We start from the raw sequence: 18603 nt of genomic DNA, 5'->3' as shown, positions 1-18603 counted from the left end.
GCTTCTGTCTCAGGGAAAGCGATGACGAACAGGAATCTGCTGCTTGGTGAGCAAGGGTTCAAATGCACTAGGTCTGAGCGAATCTACCTCAAAGGGCTTGAGACGGAGTCACCAACCAAAACATTTTTTGACAGCAGCAGTGAAATAGACTGCAAGGGGTAAACTAGGAGGGCCACGAGACTCTGAGCTCCCAGCAGCCATGGGACAGAGTAACTTACTACGCAAACAACTGCTGGCCTCAGAATGATAAGGGATGTTGGCACAGGTATTAAAAGGGTAACAGTCCACTGGAGTATTGCTCCGCAATAAAATGGAACTCGTGATGCACACCACATGGATGGGTCTCAAGACAAGTAAGTGGAAAATGCCAACCCCAGAGAATTTACACACTGGTTGATTTATGTAACAGTCTCGAATGAGAAAGGTATAGAGGAGAACAGATTAGTGGTTACGAGGGACTGGGGGAAGGCTGGGACTATTTCTCATGGGGTAGAATGGAGCAAGGGAAAGTTCTGCATTATGGTTGTGCTAGTGGTTTTACGAATCTATAGATGTGGTAACATAACCTAGAATTATACATGCGAACATACAGATGAATGGATGTAAAAAATCTGAATGAGATCTGCAAACTGTACCCTGATGCTGGGAAAAACTGAGGGCAGGAGAAGAAGGGACGACAGAGGATGAGATGGTTGGATGGCATCATCAACTCAATAGACATGAATTTGAGCAAACTCCGGGAGATGGTGAAGGACAGGGAGGCCTAGTGTGCTGCAGTCCATGAGGTTGCAAACAGGCAGACACAACTGAGTGAGCAAACAACAGCAAACCGTACCAATGACAATTTCCTGCTTTTGATTCCATACTACTGTTACCTATTGTTATATAAGACATCACTCCCAAGAAAGCTGGGTGACAGGTACACAGGGCCTCTCTGGGCTATTCTGGCAACATCTGAGTCTATATTGCAAAAAAAAAACAAAGCATGCCGGAGTGAGACTATATGAAACAGACAGGGAGAAAGCAATAGATATAATTTACCTCAACATGTTCTCAAAACTTTAAAAAAAATATGGTCTCCTTTTATCCTAGTAGAGAACAACAGTTAGTTTGATAACACAGTATAATAAACATTTCTCTAGTGATCTAAGCAGAGGACTTTGGGAACGCGAGGTAAAATGCTAGGAGGGAGACCAACAAAAGCCTTAGGGCAGAGAGTACAGTTGGAAGTGAATATTCCCACCAGATGGAACAACACAACTTAGACAATGTGCATGTATGCTGTCGTGTCCGACTCTTTGTGACCCCATGGACTGTAAGCCCACCAGAGGTTCATCCATCCATGGACTTCTCCAGGCAAGAAAACTGGAGTGAGCTGCCATTTCCTACTCCAAGTTTAGATGATAAACCAATTCTAAGTGTCCACATCACACGGGGAGAGTTAGGATCCTAAATAGAATAAAATTGCAATACTGATAAACATGTGCTTCCCCATCACCCAAACAGACCAAAAAAAAAAAAAAAGCAATCAGGAATGGATATAAACAAAGAAGGGTGAAAAAAAATTCTGGCAAGATCCAAATTTAAACTGTGGCCATACAGATGGTAAAGCATCTGCCTACAACGCGGGAGACCTGGGTTCAATCCCTGGGTCGGGAAGATCTGCTGGAGAAGGAAATGGCAACCCACTCCAGTATCCTTGCCTGGAAAATCCCATGGATGGAAGATCCTGGCAGGCTACAGTCCATGGGGTCGCAAAAAGTTGGACATGACTGAGCAACTTCACTTCACTTCATAAGATCATGGCCATGGTACAAGGATTCTCCACTAGAGCGATTCTGCACCCCCTTCCTGCCCAGGAAAGAAAGTGAAAGTGTGAGTCACTCAGTCACGTCAGACTCTTTGCAACCCCATGGACTGTACTCCGCCAGGCTCCTCTGTCCATGGAATTCTCCAGGCAAGAATACCAGAGTCCAGAGCCAGTCCCTTTCTCCAGGGAATTTTCCCAACTCAGGGATCGAACTTGAGTCTCCTGCATTGCAGGTGGATTGTTTACCATCTGAGCCACCAGGAAAGGATCAGAGGCCAGGGATGCAGCTCAACACCCTCCAAAGCACAGGACAGCCCCACGCTACAACAACTAACCCGGCTGAAATGTCAAGGGTGCTGAGGTTGAGAAGGCCTACAAAGAGGGTGCACTTGCCCACCTCTGAAAATCAGAGGCTGAAAACTACAGGAGGGCTGTACAAATCCTTAAAGAAAAAACTGTGGGCAGAGATAAACAGAAGCAGATCCGCATGAAACGACAATGGTATGCACTGTAAAAGGTGGAGGGTCATGTCCACAAAGCATTCAACACTTCTATCTCAAAGTCCATGGAAAGATTTCCTGGGGGTAATTAATAAAAATAATAAGCCTTAGGACCTCCTTGGTGGTCCGGTGATTAGGAATCTGCCTGCCAAGGCAGGGGACCTGGGTTCAGTTCCTGCTCTGGGAAGATTCCACATGCCTCAGGGCAGCTAAGACTGTGAGCCACAACTACTGAATCCCGCAAGCTCTAGAGCCTGCAGCTAGAGAAAGCCCATGCACAGAAACGAAGACCCAGCGCAGCCAAAGATAAATAAGTTTAAGAAATAATAATAAGCCTTAAAGTCACTCACACACACACACACACACACACACTCCTCGACAGTGTTGCGTGTTACCTAAACCCCTACAGTTGGAACCACCCCCACATAACTGTTATAGCCCAGGGTTAATTCACAAGGATACTTACAATGCAAAGGAATGAGAACTCAAAGAAAAATTCATATAAAAATTCCCCAAACAAATAGCCAATGGCTCCCCAGGCAGCATGAAGCCAGGACCCTGTGTGTGCTTTGGTCTTAAATGAACATCAGGAACCATGCTGGGATTTTCTGGGGTTGAATGTGGATAAACATCCCACTAGTAATTAACTGAGAGAATGCCTCCCTCCTCCACTCTGGTTCAGAGAAGAACCCAACCCACCAGCAGACACAGAAATCAAGTATCACGTGTTTCCCCTGTGAAACAAGGCATGTCATCAAGACTCTAATAAGCCCCTACTATCACAGGTACGTCATGACAGGCTGGTTCAGCTGTGCCTGCTCCAAGAGGCACAGACACCTCTCAGAAAGCTTTTCTGCCAAACAGTCTAAGTAAACATGTGCAAACCCTACGAGCCAACATCTCCACTCCCGGAAAATCTAACCTCAAGAAATAATCAGGCAAGCGTGCAATGAGCTGGGTGTAAGAATGTATGTGTGCTATTTTCTATAAGAGCAAGCACCGAGAAAAACACCTAAAATGGACAACATAGGAATGCGTGCCCAGGAAGACGGGCAGGACCACTGAGATCAGACACCCAGGACAGCTGCCTTGGACTATTGGCTTTAGAGTAGAGCCCTGTACATCACAAAAACGGGAAAAAGAAAAAAAAAGAGGTTAACAAACAGAAGTTCCTCAAATAAAGAGTGAAACCAATCTTTGGTGGAAAATTATTAATTCTGAATTTGCAGTAGCAGCGATCATTTGATATAAACTCTTGCTTACTATAAATAATAGTAGCAAAAGCTTTCAAAACCCCAACGAACCTAATTTGGCCACTTCACTTTTTAAAAATTGTGGTGTTTTTTTTTTTTTTCTTAGAGAAAAATTTCTTCAAATAGAAACTATCAATACATGTGAAACATGCAACAAAATTGGTATTTTCAGGAAATTTAAGGAAATAAACACATTTACATGACTAGGAAGAAAGATTAACACATGCATAATCCCTTAATACATCTTTATATATAAACTATTTTCTGGCCAAGATATGTTAAGATTTAGTCTCATCTAAAAACAGATTTTTAATGAATTACTTCTGCTTTCAGTTTTCTTTATAATATACACAAGATTGAAAAGTTTGAGGAATATTTTCAGAAATAGTGGCAATTCACAATATTATTTACATGACTCATAGAATAAAACTATAACACTGTGTACTTCTTGCACTATCAATAACCTATATCAGGTAATCTCATTCCTTCTTTTTAACCTAAATATTGCTATAGGAATTTTGTTGACAGTACCAACAACTACTGTCTGCCTTAGCAAACCCAGCCCTCCCCAAACTGAAATGAACTAAAGAACCACAGTGACTCAAGAAAGGTCTTCTACTTTAGTGTTACTGTCAGTAAAACAAGTTATTGTGAAAATCTTGACTGCAACCATGTAATTAATGATTCTACTGAAATATGGGCAAGAAAAGCAGGTCTGTGGAAAATTTACTATGGAGCATATGTCTATTATTCATGCAAACATCACTTGTCCATCAACAGAACACCCACACACATGCCAACTATAATTATCTTTGTTCATCTTTGATGATCTGACTTTTGGCAAGAAAACACATAGCTTTTTTTATTTTTTTCGTATATTTTTTATTACATCACAATGAAGGTATATCTGTCAAGGCAGGAGATTAGAAGACACTTATTTACCAATTTGGTAGCTTGATTTACAACATATATTTAGAGATGTCATACAGGGTGCGCATTCATACTCTTATCCCTGGCCCTGAAAACGATGGGGGCTGCCTGCATACACGCAAGATTCTTAAGATCTAAAGCTTCTCTCAAGTAACTCTTAAGTGAAAAACACTGCATATGTGCTTTCACAGAAACAGATACAGAGGCAAACAGAACACTAACAGTAAGACCGAGGAAGTTTTTATCCTTTGTTCACGGCATTTTCTACCATTTTCTAAACATGGTACAAACTCTTTGCAGGATAAAGGGGGAAAAAAATGAATCTAAGAATGACACGGAAAAGTAATATACTGTATCTATATTTATCAAGGCTTTTTTTTCTTAAGCAAGAATATTCCTAAATACTGATATATTTCTAGTAACCCAATTTAAGTAAATGAAGCTGATAAACCCAAAAATCAACAGCAGCCACACACATAAGCATGCAACCTACTAGAAAAGCTTCTTTTAAAATAGACCTTTTTTTAATTCTTGAAATTTTCTTTTTTAATACTTTTGTGAATGGAATTCCTTTCTTATTTACTTTCAGATAGTTCAATGCTAGCATAAAGAAATTGTTATTTTTTGTATATTGATCCTGTATCTTGCAACCTTGCAAAACTCACTTATTAGTTCTAACATAATTGAATACACACATACATATATACAATTTTAGGATTATCTATATGAAAAGAAAGTGAAAGTCGCTCAGTCGTGTCCGACTCTTTGCAACCCCATGGACTGTAGCCTGTCAGGTCCCTCTGTCCATGGAATTCTCCAGTCCAGAATACTGGAGCGGGTAGTTGTTCCTTTCCCAGGGGGTCTTCCCAACCCAGGGACTGAACCCGGGTCTCCTGAACGGCAGGTGGATTCTTTACCAACTGAGCCACCAGGGAAGCCCCCTAGGATTATCTATATATAAAAGTATGAAAGCTTTTCATTTCTTTTCCTTGCCTTATCACACTGGCTGGTTTTAACAAAGCAGACCACATGAGTAGAGACACTACAAAGAGGTACTTCTCTCTCCACAACACATGTCACTGTCAATGGATACTGCTTACAGGTTATTAACTGACCCCCAAAAATGACACCCAAGAACTACGAGATTCTTGTGGAACCCAGTATTAGGTAAGAGGCCAAGTGAAAAAGCTACTGTCCACGCCACCATTCAAACCTCACCTTACCTTGCCCTTTAATCACTGACAGGTAGTCAAGATAAATATTCCATCCCCAGAGCACAAAAATTCAACTTTACCTACCTTTTCTAATATAAATCTTTTTTTTTTTTTAAATAATAATTATCATAATGTTAAATGCCTGTATACAGAAGCAATTTTCATCCCGGAAGAATGGATCCTAAATCTGGAGGGAAGGTAAAACTATGAAATAAATGCCTAACTGCCATCTGGTCGTCTCCTGCTCTGGCCATGTTTCAACAGACGCGTCATGGCTTTGCCACAAGGACTCTGACACTTTTTCCTATAACTGGCAAAGTCAAATGATGTGATGTCATGCAACATGAGAGGGTAGGTTTAAATTGGGAGTTTTGTACATTAAGCCTGGCAGACACATTTTCCGAACAGCTCTTAGCAAAGCAGAAAAATGTTTTATTCAAGGATGCTCTTTGGAAAACGTTCCACTCCACTGCCAATGATCAGTCCCCTCACAAACATTTCATAAGCGAACAAGTAAAACAACAGACACAGGGGCAGTCTGGAAAGTAGCCAGAATCTTTAATCGAAAGAAGATTCCATCAGAAAACCTCCAAGAGGAACTGATAACTTGAGAGTTAGAACTGAGGAGACAAATGAGTTCTACCCTTTCTTTTAATTAAAAAAAGAAAAAAAAAAAAAGAAAAGAAACTTCTCAAAACTCTAGTTTTCTAAGTGCCTTATCATCTAAATCTCCCTACCATCCTCATGAGCTTGGGGCCTGCAGCTTTAGAAGCTACATTTTATGAGGATACATGTCCTTCCTGAGTAAAAAAGCACACCAAATAAAAATTAGGGGCATGCTCAAAAGCCGATGAACATTTTCCTGCTGGGTTTGCAGAGTTTCTGGGGGGGTGTGGGTCACTTGTTTTCCCAAGCCTCCAAGCAGTTTTCAACTCAAAACTTATTTACTAACTGCCTAAGGTTGAAGGTATGTCATCAAAGAAACAGTGATGCAAGCATAATACAAATGACACCAACAGGAAAGGAAAGCATGGCAGTGAAGAGCCCAGAGGCCCTGGAGACAGCCTGTCTGGGTTCAAAGCCTGGCCATCGCTGTGTGACCTTGGGCTAATTACTCAACCTCTCTGTGCCTCATTTTCCTCATTGACGGAGCCCTACTCATAAGGTTATTACTTACTTACTGGACGAAATACTGAATGTAAAGTGCTCAGAAACATGCCTGGCACATAGCACTCAATAAACTGCAGAAGTACTTTTCACTGTCTTCAAAGAATTATAAAACGCTTCATAATCAAAAGGAAAAGTTAGAACCATCTCCCCTCCTGACATTAAAAAAAAGAATCTGTACTTAAGAGGAAAATAACAGCCACACAGGATAGCATCCCATGGTAGAGGACTTTTGAGTGCAAACAAGGTGATAAAACTTATAAATCAAATATTTAACTTCTTAAGACTATGCATTTGAGAAAGAAGAAAAAAATCAAAGCCTCTAGCTAAAAGAGGGTAAATTCCTAACAGTTCAGTTCACTTGCTCTTTGTGTCTGACTCTTTGCGACCCCATGATCCGCAGCACGCCAGGCTTCCCTGTCCATCACCAATTCCCAGAGTTCACCCAAACTCATGTCCATTGAGTCGGTGATGCCATCCAACCATCTCATCCTCTGTTGTCCCCTTCTCCTCCTGCCCTCAATCTTTCCCAGCATCAGGGTCTTTTCCAATGAGTCAGTTCTTCGCATCAGGTAGCCAAAGGATTGGAGTTTCAGTTTCAACATCAGTCCTTCCAATGAACACCCAGGTCCTAACACAACCAGGACAGAAAGAAATAGAGCCAAGTCCATAGGAAAGGGAGGAGTGACCATGAACTAGACCTGTAGGGATGGTTCCAAAGAAGGAGCGAGACAGCAGGATATCAGATCGGCAGAGAGGACAGGACAGACAAAGGTACGGTGTAGGCCGGGTAATAGATCCTGTGGAATCCAATTCACAGAGGGGAAAAGAATAAAGAGTTGCCAAACCAGGAAGTCTTGGAAACCAGACTAAGAATGTGAACTTGACTTTATAAGCAATGTAGACATGTTTCTGACAGAATTCTGGAACATCAGCCAGACATGTATTGGTCAAAAGGGAGAAAATAAATGCAGTCCAATACCAGAAATGACACTGGAGACAGCCCCAAAGCCAAGATTTCCCTGCCCCATTGAGGACTGGAGTTTCAGTCACCATCAGACACCACTTGTTCTTAATTTTCAAGTTACTCTAACCTTGTATTATTACTCATCTACCAAGTGCCAAGTGCCTTGTAAACCTTATCTTGAATTCTCTTAATAGCCATGCAAGGTCAACACTACTATGCTCACTTATAGACAACAGAACTTGGGCACACTCTGGGAGAGAGTGAGGGACAGGGAGGCCGGGCATGTTGCAGTCCATGGAGTCAAAAAGAGTCGGGACACGATTTAGCGACTAAACAACAACACAGACAGAGAAATGAAGCCCTGGAAGGTCAGATAACCTGACTGAGAGCCTGTAAGTGCGGAGGGGGTGTGCAGCCAAGCTCCCAAAGCCCACATCTTTTCTACTGTTACTGATGAGGTGCTTTCATCCAACCTAGGGGCATGGCAGGCCCCAGGAGTGAGGCCCAGCTTCCCATAGACTTCCCAGACGGCTCCTGCTTGAGTGCACATGTGTGTTAGTTTCATCTCCAACTCTCTGCAATCCCATGGACTGCAGCCCACCAAGCTCCTCTGTCCATGGGATTCTTCAGGCAAGAATACTGGAATGGGTTGCCATTTCCTTCTCCAGGGGATCTTCCTGACCCAGAGGTAGAACCTGGTCTCCTGCACTGCAGGCAGATTCCTTACCATCTGAGCCACCAGGGCAGCTGGAGTGCTCCCTGCAAATCAATGACCTGAGAGCATCACCCAGCAGTCACCCTGAATGCAAAATTTTGAAACCCATTTATAGAAGGTATCCTACATCCCCCTGCCCAATCTCCACAAAAGAGCACATTCAAGGTGCCTGTCCTTAAAGGTGACCCCACTTAAAAGGCTGCTGGAAAAGCAAACACACCGCCCTCTCTCTGTCCGGCTCTGGTTAAACAGTGCCCGCCCCGCCTACACTGCTCTGGGCCTGACCTGGGGAGAGGTGAGCACCCAAAGGACCAGGGCTCCCTGCTTACCGGTGCTCCTGCGGCTTTGCTATTCCCAGCCTGGCGGGGCACTGTGACTTCCGTGGTGGTCCAGTGGCTAAGACTCTGCACTCCCAATGCAAGGGACCTGGGCTCAATCCCTGATCAGGGAACTAGATCCCGAATGCTGCAACTAAATATTCTGCATGCCCCGACTGAGATCCCATATGCCTCAACTGAGATCTGGTGCAGCCAAATAATTTTTTTTTTTTTTTTTTTTTCATAAAAAATTAAAAGAAAGGGCAGGGCACTGTGACTTCACTGCGAGACAAGAAGACACCAGGGAATGCTCTGATTTCATTTTACGGTCGTCAAAGGGGTCACCTGCAGCATGCAGTGGGACAAGAAGCCCTGAGTGCTTGCCTTTGCCCTTGAGGGATGATGGGGAGGAGGGAGCTGCCAAGAACAAGAGTCTTCAGTTTTGTTTTGCTTTTGTACCAAGACCAAAAAAAAAAAAAAAACCAATAAGATGCAGGGAAAAAAAAAAAAAAAGGTGGGGGAGAAATAGGCTCAAGAACTCGTTTCAGTTTAAAATAACTATTTGAGTTCCAGGAAACAACCAAACCTAAGACTCCCTTCCAAATTAAGTGGAAATAAGGAAGATGTTTCCACTTAACACCTTGAGAGGTGGGTTTGTTCCTGCCCAGGCTGAACCAGACTGAGGAGGAGGTACAGCTGGAATGTTTTCCACTGACAATGTAGTCCTTAAAACATCAATCCTGCTTTATGTGTTTATGAGTATCTCACTTGTGTACGTTTTACATTTTCTGAAAATCAAAGTGTTCACATGTGTCCTATTAATAACCCTGAGAAGATCTTTCACTTGATCAGCCATTATGCCACACCTGTTCCTACAACAGAAGACAGAGAAGTCCAGCTCATTTAAGGTCCAGCCGGCACTGACTGGCCTTTCCAGTATTGTAGGCACTCTACCCAGCCCTGGAGGAAAAGAGCAGCCACTTCAAAACATCAACACATCTGCGTGGTAGTCATGCCACTTTTCCGAGTTGAGCCTTTTCACTTTTAAAAGTGCATCTGGTTTCAGACACACGTAACCTTAGGTTCTTCCTGAGGTCAATTTTTGAACAGCTTACCTCTAAACGTTGAAAAGGCAAATTTCCCAGAAGTGTGCACACAGTTCACTCGAGAGAAGTCAGAAAGATCTAAGACACAACATGAAGAAACGGAAACACAGTTGGGGAGCCTGGAGCCCTCAGTTTCTCCAACCTGTGGGTACATGTGAAGTCAGGAGCCATCAGCTGCTGGGCACAAACCTCATGGGCTTCCAGCTGAGCGGCAGCCCGATGCTACTTACAGCAGACAAGAAGGCTGTGTCTGCAACACACAAGGAATTAATTCCACAAGGAACTGATCCAGGGGTCTAGCTCAGTGATTCTCAATTGAGAGTGATTTTGCCCCCCGTGGCTCATCTGGCATCATCTGAAGACACTTCGGTTGTCATGACTTGTGGATGCTACTGATGTCTAGTGAGTCGAGACCAGGGAGGCTGCTCAACACCCCATGATACACAGGACAGATTCCCCCCATCAAAGAACTGACTGACCCAGAATGTCAATGGTACCCAGCTTGAGAAACTCTCACTCTAAATGGCAGCTGCTAGTCACAAGGAGCTCTTGTTTCCTTGCTATTTGGCCCTTCACACAGAAAGCTAATACATGCGACATAAATTTTTTTTTCCAATTGTTAACATTAGCTTCAAACTGCTGTCTGACAAGCAACAAGTTATTATGCCTAAATCACGAAGGGAAAAGGTACCAAAGAACAGAACATCACTTGGCAATACAAAAGGCCCTTCAAATCTGCTGTCCTTGGAAATATATCACTTCCACACTTACTCTTCCTGCTCTAACAGGACATTACAAGATGTTCTTCGCTGGACAATTTCACAAAAGGGTGCTCTAAGATACTTAAGAGAGACAGGGTCTACGGTAGAGGAGTGTGTCCCCAAAGAACACAACACTGCAGAGCCAGTCTGGCCCTGCTGACTTCCCATCCAAAGTAACTGGTTAGGGGAGGAACTCTGATTAGAAATGAATATTGACTAGAAATCAATTAATCAGAAATTTCTGATTAGAAATTAACATTGCACTACAAATACATCACAAGAGCAAAAGTATAACTTTAAGCCCATAAAAATTTCCCCTAGCTACTAAAATCACCAGCAACAGAGGATAAAGGCTGTGGGTTCTGTAACCACCTCTTCAACCTTGGGCAAGGGTCAACGTCTTTGGGTTAAGACTTTTTCACCTAGGACAGGCAGGGAATGGAGAAGTTGATCACTGCAGGCCAAATTCAAAATTATGTTAATCGTGGATATAAAATCCAACAACCAGGTCTTCTTACACTGGACAAAAGTGTATTGTAAGGAGAGAGTTATTTCCAAGTCCAAGGGTAGGATCCAGGGCAGGAGGCTGCGGCTGTTCCACGTTATCCTGCAGTTCTCCCCACGTGCACTAGGGGGCAGAGTTCTTCCAAAGGGGAGGTCACTAGCCTCCTCCGCGGTCCACAGACAAGCTTCATGGGGGCCCGGACCCCAACAAATCGAACACAAATTCTGTGTCTCATCAAATTTCCTAAGAGATTCACAACACAAAAGCAAAATAAGGACCTCCTTCCTGCCACCAAAAAAAAAAAAAAAAAAAGTTAAGAATTAGTGTCCCGCAGGCAGAGCCTCAGGTTTTCTTACAGATGAAAGCAATTAAACATAGCCCGCCGGTCTTTCATCACTGGTTAACCTGCAACTCCTGCAGAACGTTCTGGTGCCTTCTTACAGGCATGAAAACAAAGGTCTATGGATTAGGAAACGCTAGCCTCACAATTATAGTGTTCTTTTTTTAAGTCGAAATATGCATTAATGAATAATTAATTACTTTCCAATTCGCTTTTCATCATGAATGTAGGCATCACACGTGAGAAGCCACTTTTTGGGGAAAAAAATGGATATTACTATTACACAAGAATATACCACTTTGGCCATTATAGACTATTTATATTATGGTAAGTGGGCACCTGGAAAGTACAATGCCTTGAAATAATAAATCCAATTAACTCTGATAAAGCCAGATAGCCAACACAGAGGCAAACCCTCACCAATCTAAATTGCTGGAAGGTTCCAAAACTGTCCTGGGTTTACAAATCATCCCCTGGCTTTCAATGAAAGTCACATCAGACTCCTTAAGCTAACTAAGTTTACTTTGAGCCACTTCAAACCTCAAACTTAAATAGAATTTGTTAAATAAACACAACCAAGAAAGGATAGGGAGCCAAGAAACCACAGTAACGCTCGATCCCAGAGAAAAAAGAAAAGGAAAAAAAAAAAAGGTTCTCAAGTCAAGGGTTTCAAGTAACCGTGGTGTCCCGCCCTCAATGACCCTAAAAGGAACATCAGTTCCATCTCTCAAAATAACCAAAGTGCGCCCTAAACGATTTTCTTTACATTCGAATTCAAAATCTGCCAAGGACAGTCAGCACAAACATGTGATCTTTTGATCTCACGCTCTGGAATGATCTCAAAGCCTGAAGGAGCACTTCTTGGGGAGCACTGCAACCTACACTCCAAAGGTCCCACGGGCGGAGAACTCAAGTCAACGACTGAACGCTCGCCGCCCCCTTCTCACACTTCATTAAGCGTCTCCTCTGGAAGCGTTTGCGTCCCTCTCACAGGAAGCCGGCACGTTTTGCAAAGGAAATACCAGACCAGACCTTTCTTGGAGAAAAGGCACGTCCCCGATGAGCCTTTTCATGGGGTTTCCCGCACCCCGGCAGCGGGGCGGGCAGCCCTCCCGTCAGGGCCCCTCGTCCGCCCGCTCAACTCGCCCGGGGCGCCGCGGGACAGCCGGTGAGCCAGCCGCCCCTGCGCCAGGACGCTCACCTTCGCGGCATCCCGGAGCCAAACGAGAGCGCGGGACAAAATAAAAACCCAACCCGGCTTACTCAGCCATGAGACTCACCCCCGCCCCCCGGGGCTCGATTTCTGGCGACTCCCCGAAAGTTTCGCCCTCTCGGGCTTAGCGCGCGCGGTAGCGGGTGTGCGCGCGGCGCCGGGGGCGCATCTCTTCCCTCCCCGGAGGCCAGGTCCCCGGCAGGAAGGGAGCCCGCGCCCGCCCTCCCGGCCGCGAGCTCACTCACCTCGGGGAAGAAGTTGTCCATTGTTCCCCGTGCGCTCCCCAACTTGCCCGAGTCCGGCTCCCAGCTCTCGCGGAAGTCAATGCAGCCCAAGGTCCGGGGGAACCATGCGTGTCAAGGCGCGACTCCCAGAAACTCGAGCCCGCGGGGCTCCCCCGCTGCCATCTCCGTCTCCCACTTCTCGGCTTTCGCACCTTTTGTTTGCCCAAACCCCAGACTCTTAACGCATCCGTCCCAACTGCAGCCTTTGTCTCCTCGGGCTCCAAGTTCCTCACTCCTGGGCGCAGCGCTCGCGAGCGGAGAACAGCTGGTGGCACATTCTTCCCCGGGGTTGGGGGAGGGCGGCGGGGGGCGGCTGGGGAGCGCGCCCCACTCCCTCTGCACTCCGGCCCGAGGCGCTCAGGGCGGGCAGGAGAACAGCGGCCACAGAGCGAGCCCCGGAGGTGGTTCTCCCAGCTCGAGCGCCGCGGCGGTGAGGATTCGGCGCCCGGAGCTCACCGGCTCACAGTCACACCGAGACTCGCGGACAGGGGCGCACGGCCCGCCCCGCCCTCTCGTCCGGGCCCGCCCACTCGCTCGTCTCGCCCCGCCCAGTACAGAGCCCCGCCCACCCAGCCGGCCCACCCGAGGCTCGTTGGCCACGCCCTGCCCCTCCGGGAGCCCCGCCCTCAGCACGCCCCTACCCGCGCTTCCGCCAGGTTAGGCCTCGCCCGGCCGGCGCGCCCCGCCCCCAACTTCGCCCAGGCCCCGCCCACTCCGCGCCTCGGACCGCCGCGGGCTCCGAGGCTCGGAGGCGGGCGGGGCCAGAGCGGCTGGCGGACTACCTCTCCGCCTCCTCCCTTCCCCACCGCGGGGAAGGCGGGGGAAGTTGACTCCCCTCTGGTGATAGAGACCTAATAGTCACCGAGGAGGAGGAGGGGCCGGGGGGGTTTGTGTGTGTGTGTGTGTGCCTTTGATCTTCAGCAGACCCTGGAACCGGCTCAACGCGGATCTCATTAATGCAGCTCGGCAGATGAGCGACCCCGGGGACGGAAGCGCGATCCGGGGAGCTGCCCCGGCTGTTGGGCCAGATCAAAGCAGAGAACGGAGGCTGATCAGAATTTCTGGAAGCCTCCTACCCGTGTGGAGTTTCTCTCCTGCACTCAGGTTACAAGAAGTTTTCGTCGCGGCTGGAAAATTCAGTTTTGTAAACTGGAAGAGGACGTGGCCAATTACACCTTTAAAAAAATGTAACCCTTTTCCCGGACCCAAAGGAACCAGGTAGCCAAATTGAAGCGGGTGAAGGCTCAAACCCTCCCACCACCATACCGAGTCCTGGGTTCTCTGGGGCAACTCCTTAAACTTTAGCGTGCACAGGAACACCTGGGCATCTTATTAAAATGCAGATTGGAATTGATGAGTGTAAGCGCTGATAATCTTGCATTTCCAGCAAGTTTCAGCTGCCTTGTGCTGTTCTGCAAACTGGAACCTGTCTGTAACAGAGAAAATGAGAGCAAAGGTTTAAAAACTTTTGTAGCAATATAGCAAACACCACGACATAGAAGCACGTGATTGGTGGACTGTTTGAACTGAGAATAAACCAGTTTGGGTGTTGTCAGACTCCTGGTGAGTCATAGCTGGCACAGCAGAGGTTTCGTATTGGTACCTGGCAGATTGGGAACAAAAACGACTGGTTCCTAACCACTGGTGGTTTGAGAAACTCTCTCTAGGGGTTTTGGCAACTGCTCATCCTTTAAAACTCAAGTCAGAAAGTCACATCTTTCCTGGGAAGCCTGCCCAGAGATGTCCAGCCACTCATGCCACTTCCCACTCAACCTAACGAACAGGTGTGGCTTGTCCTAAGACCTCTGAGGAAAGTATATCGTATTGGAATAAAACTATATTCTATAAGGGTTTTTTTTTAATTGGTGCCCTTCCCATCTTCAGTTGAGAAATTAGAAGCCCCTGTTTGTAACCTCTGTCAGAGCAATTCTTCAGCATTAATATCGTTGTACCCATTCCCTTTAGAAAGAGTCAAGGTATAAACTAATACTTGATATTGTGCTCTGTGATTGCCCTGTTTCACAGGTTTACACATGTAAGCCATTAACGATTGTATCCCAGGTTGCACGGAAAGTTAAGATGGAGCCAGGATAAATACCAACCATCCCAGACACCAGTCACAGGGCTTAGTCAAATGAGTCCTGCTGCCACCTGTGTTCAGATACTGGCACAGAGCAATTACAGCTATTATGGTGTTAATCTGTATAGAACATCTTTCAAGAGAACGTACCAGGCAGCTTGTTCAAGCGAGGGTGTGGATATGGCTTGGTTCCCAGCCGCAGCCCAGCCACTGGCAGCCTTGGCCATGGTCATTTCAAAGTCACTTTCCAATACTGGCTCATCAGTTGTAACAAATGTACCATGCTAATACAACATGTTCATAATAGAGGAAACAAATATAGGGACACTTTGCCCTAAATGTTTCTGTAAAGTTAGAACTGCTCAAAAAAAATAGCCTGTTAACTTTTAAAAGTCACTTCCCTATTGATTAAGAAGATATGGTTAATAATTACATACCTCCAACTTGCCTCCTAAAATAATTTTGAGCCAGATCTAATACATAAGGGTTAAATTTTACTGAATTGGTGGTGGTGGTATAGTCGCTATGTCTTGTCCTACTGTTTGCAATCCCATCGGTCTCCTCTATCCATCGGATTTCCCAGGCAAGAAAACTGGAGTGGGTTGTTATTTTCTTCTTCAGAGGATCTTCCCCAGCCAGGGATCAAACCCTTGTGTCCTGCATTGGCAGGTGGATTCTTTACCACTGAGCCACCTGGGAAACCCTTTACTGAATTACATTTCTTTAAAACGTTTATGACACTTTATCAAAATCCCCTAGGACAGTTGCTTAAAAGAAAAAGCAAACAAACCAAAAATCCTATGACTGTATCTCAGGGTGGCCTGGGTGCCTAAGAATCTGCATTTTAGTAATCACTTGACTGAAGCAACTTAGCAGCAGCAGCAAGTAGACAGTTCTGAGTTTTAGGATTATTGTTTTTGGGTTGTCACCATTCATCAGATTTTCCATATAAATGCACAATCTCAAAAAGCTGTAAAGATAAACTATACTAGGGAAAGGCTACCCACTCCGGTATTCTGACCTAGAGAAGTCCATGGACTACAGTCCATGGGGTCGCAAAGAATCAGACACAACTGAGCGACTTTCACTTTCAAACAAGATACCAAACTTTCAAGTATTTGGGGTGGAATCAGTTGTTCTAAAAGAGTATGTTAAATTTACAAGGGCTTTGACAAAATTGGACTGAGAAGGGGAAGCCTTTTAAATCAGCAAATTTCTAAGAATATCCATTCTTGTTACCACTATTGAAAAGTTAAGTACTTCCTTTTAAGGGGCCCTGTGACCCAATGGTCAAAGCTGTTTGGACTAAAACATCAAACCCTGTCCCTTGAGAAGTGACAGAGGGAGACTCCAGAATGTTAATACCAGAATGGACACATTCTCTGAGGCCAAGTTCCTTCTCAATTACCCTACTTATTTCTCAAACATGCTCATGGAATGTTACATTTGCAAAATAAAGCAAGAAAAAAGCTCAAGTAACATTCTCTTCTTTAGCTGCAAATATTAATCCATAAGGGACGGAAACGTACTTGTATATAGATGGGGTAATTTTCCCATTTTAAGGAGTACTTTCCTATGGGCATGTATATGAATAAGAACTATAATCTTCTGTTTTTATTTCCACCACGTGTTTGTTTGTTTTCAGTTGAAATGAGTTGTGATTTCCTTGTGGTTTTGGATTGCGTCCTTTTGCTGTTGTTGTGTTGTATTGCTGCTATCAGGTCCTAATCTGGATGTGACTTTGTGTACAGTGGCTTCTTCATTACCTCTGTTTTTATAAAATACTCACCTCTAATTGCTCCAGTCAGACTAATGGCTTAATTACTAGTTACAGGAAGAGAAAGTTCTGGAGTTTCTTCACACAGATTAGAAGTTAATAACTGACACAATCTTAAAATCCTGTTTTTCATGCTTAACCGAACAGCAGTTCCTTTCAGTTCACTTACAGTCTTGGATCTTTAAAAATTCACATGTTTTTCCATTTTGAACAAACAAAAATTAAGTGACTCTCTTTGTATTCTTTAAATTTTTAATCAAGTTGTTCATTTCCCATAACAATTCAAAATCCTCAGGGAGTTTTGGGTTTGGTTTTGTTTTTTATTGTTTTTCGTGTGAAACTTAAAACAATTGTGAAAGATTTCTTTAGAAAGAATTAAATTCGGAGGAATAAAATACCTGAAATGTTTCACATTGTAGTAGAATTAAACAAGTACCAACACAGAAATGAAGCACAGATAAGACACTCAAAAAAATGATTTGCTAGCAGTCATTTTTCTAAACAAGACGGGTTACGGCTAAGGTGTAATTTACCTCCTCAAAGAGCCCTCAATGGACAGCCAATGCCAGCGAAATCCCCATCACTTCACACTATACAGATGCTTTCTAAATTGATATCCCACACAAACAGAGAGTTGTATTCATAAATGAACCCATTTCCAGTTAAAGTGCGGTGTCCTGGTGCTATTGGGTATGATGAATAAATGGTATAAAGATCCATGAAACCCTCCATGATGGTATATTCTGCCCACATGGAGTATATTTCTCTTTGATTTCTTTGTATCTTCAGACTCTCTCTTAGATCAGAGTGGCTCCCAGGCTGACTTTCCAAAGCTTACTGTATTTCCAACTCTATTATTAATCACAACATCTCCCACTTCCAAACCTTGTCTCCTCTTACTCCCTGCTTTCTGCATCTTCAATCCTTCCTGCTCACATTTTCCAAGCCAACAAATGTGATCATGTCTCTTCCATTTGAAAATGGCTGTTTCTGAATGCAATTGCTTCCTGAACTGGGCAATCTTTCTTCAAACCCCTGACTTTTCACTGTCTGCATGTCATCTCCAAGCACTTTACTCTTCAGTAGCTTATGACTGAATTTTTGCCCCCACCCTGTTTTCTTGAAGATCACCATGACCTCGAAATAATCATATTTAGCAACCTATTTTCAAATTCCATCTTCCTGGACACCCACCCTCTTTTGAAACTCTCACTTCTCAGCTTTGGGGCCAGCTTCACAGGGATGCAGCAGTAGTTAATTGCACAGGACCCGAAGTTCAGAAGAGGCCCCAGGGTTGGCTTACTACTCTGCTGTATTGCCTTAAATCCTAATGAGTTTTGAGTCAGGGGCCCTCCTTTTCCATTCTGCACAGAACTCCCAAAATTATGTAGCCAGTGCTACCTAGCTTTAAAGCGCTGCATTTGTCTGGTCCTCCCATCTTTTTGACCTCATTCTCTGTCACTTTTACAGGTTCCCCTCCTCCCTCCCTTCCCCAAAATACAGTCAACTCTAAGCCCACATTCTTTTCTCTGATCTCACATCATTGCCATTAATTCTCACTACTTCAGCTTCCATCTCTTCATAAGTGATTCCCAAATGCATAACTCAAGCACAGCAAAGTCCCAACCCCATGTTTCCAACCACCTGTTGGATTTCTCCTAGTG

At 44.6% G+C, this 18603-nt stretch overlaps 1 protein-coding gene across 3 annotated transcripts in view; it reads right to left on the bottom strand.

Moving 5' to 3' along the window:
• MYO10 (myosin X) overlaps positions 1–13573 on the bottom strand; it is a 256726-nt gene extending 243153 nt beyond the window's left edge. For 2 of the 3 annotated variants that reach the window (XM_061129313.1, XM_061129312.1), the window contains exon 1: positions 13044–13573. In XM_061129313.1, coding sequence (XP_060985296.1) covers positions 13044–13064 — 21 coding nt within the window. In that variant the 5' untranslated portion in view covers positions 13065–13573. The remainder of the gene's footprint in view (positions 1–13043) is intronic. The other variant, XM_061129311.1, reaches the window with a different exon arrangement.
• Positions 13574–18603: the final 5030 nt, after the last annotated feature.

The sequence above is a fragment of the Dama dama genome, chromosome 25, assembly GCF_033118175.1.
Source record: "Dama dama isolate Ldn47 chromosome 25, ASM3311817v1, whole genome shotgun sequence".
NCBI lineage: Eukaryota > Metazoa > Chordata > Mammalia > Artiodactyla > Cervidae > Dama > Dama dama.
Note: the sequence above shows the minus strand (reverse complement) of the source record. Positions and strands in the feature narration are given on the sequence as shown.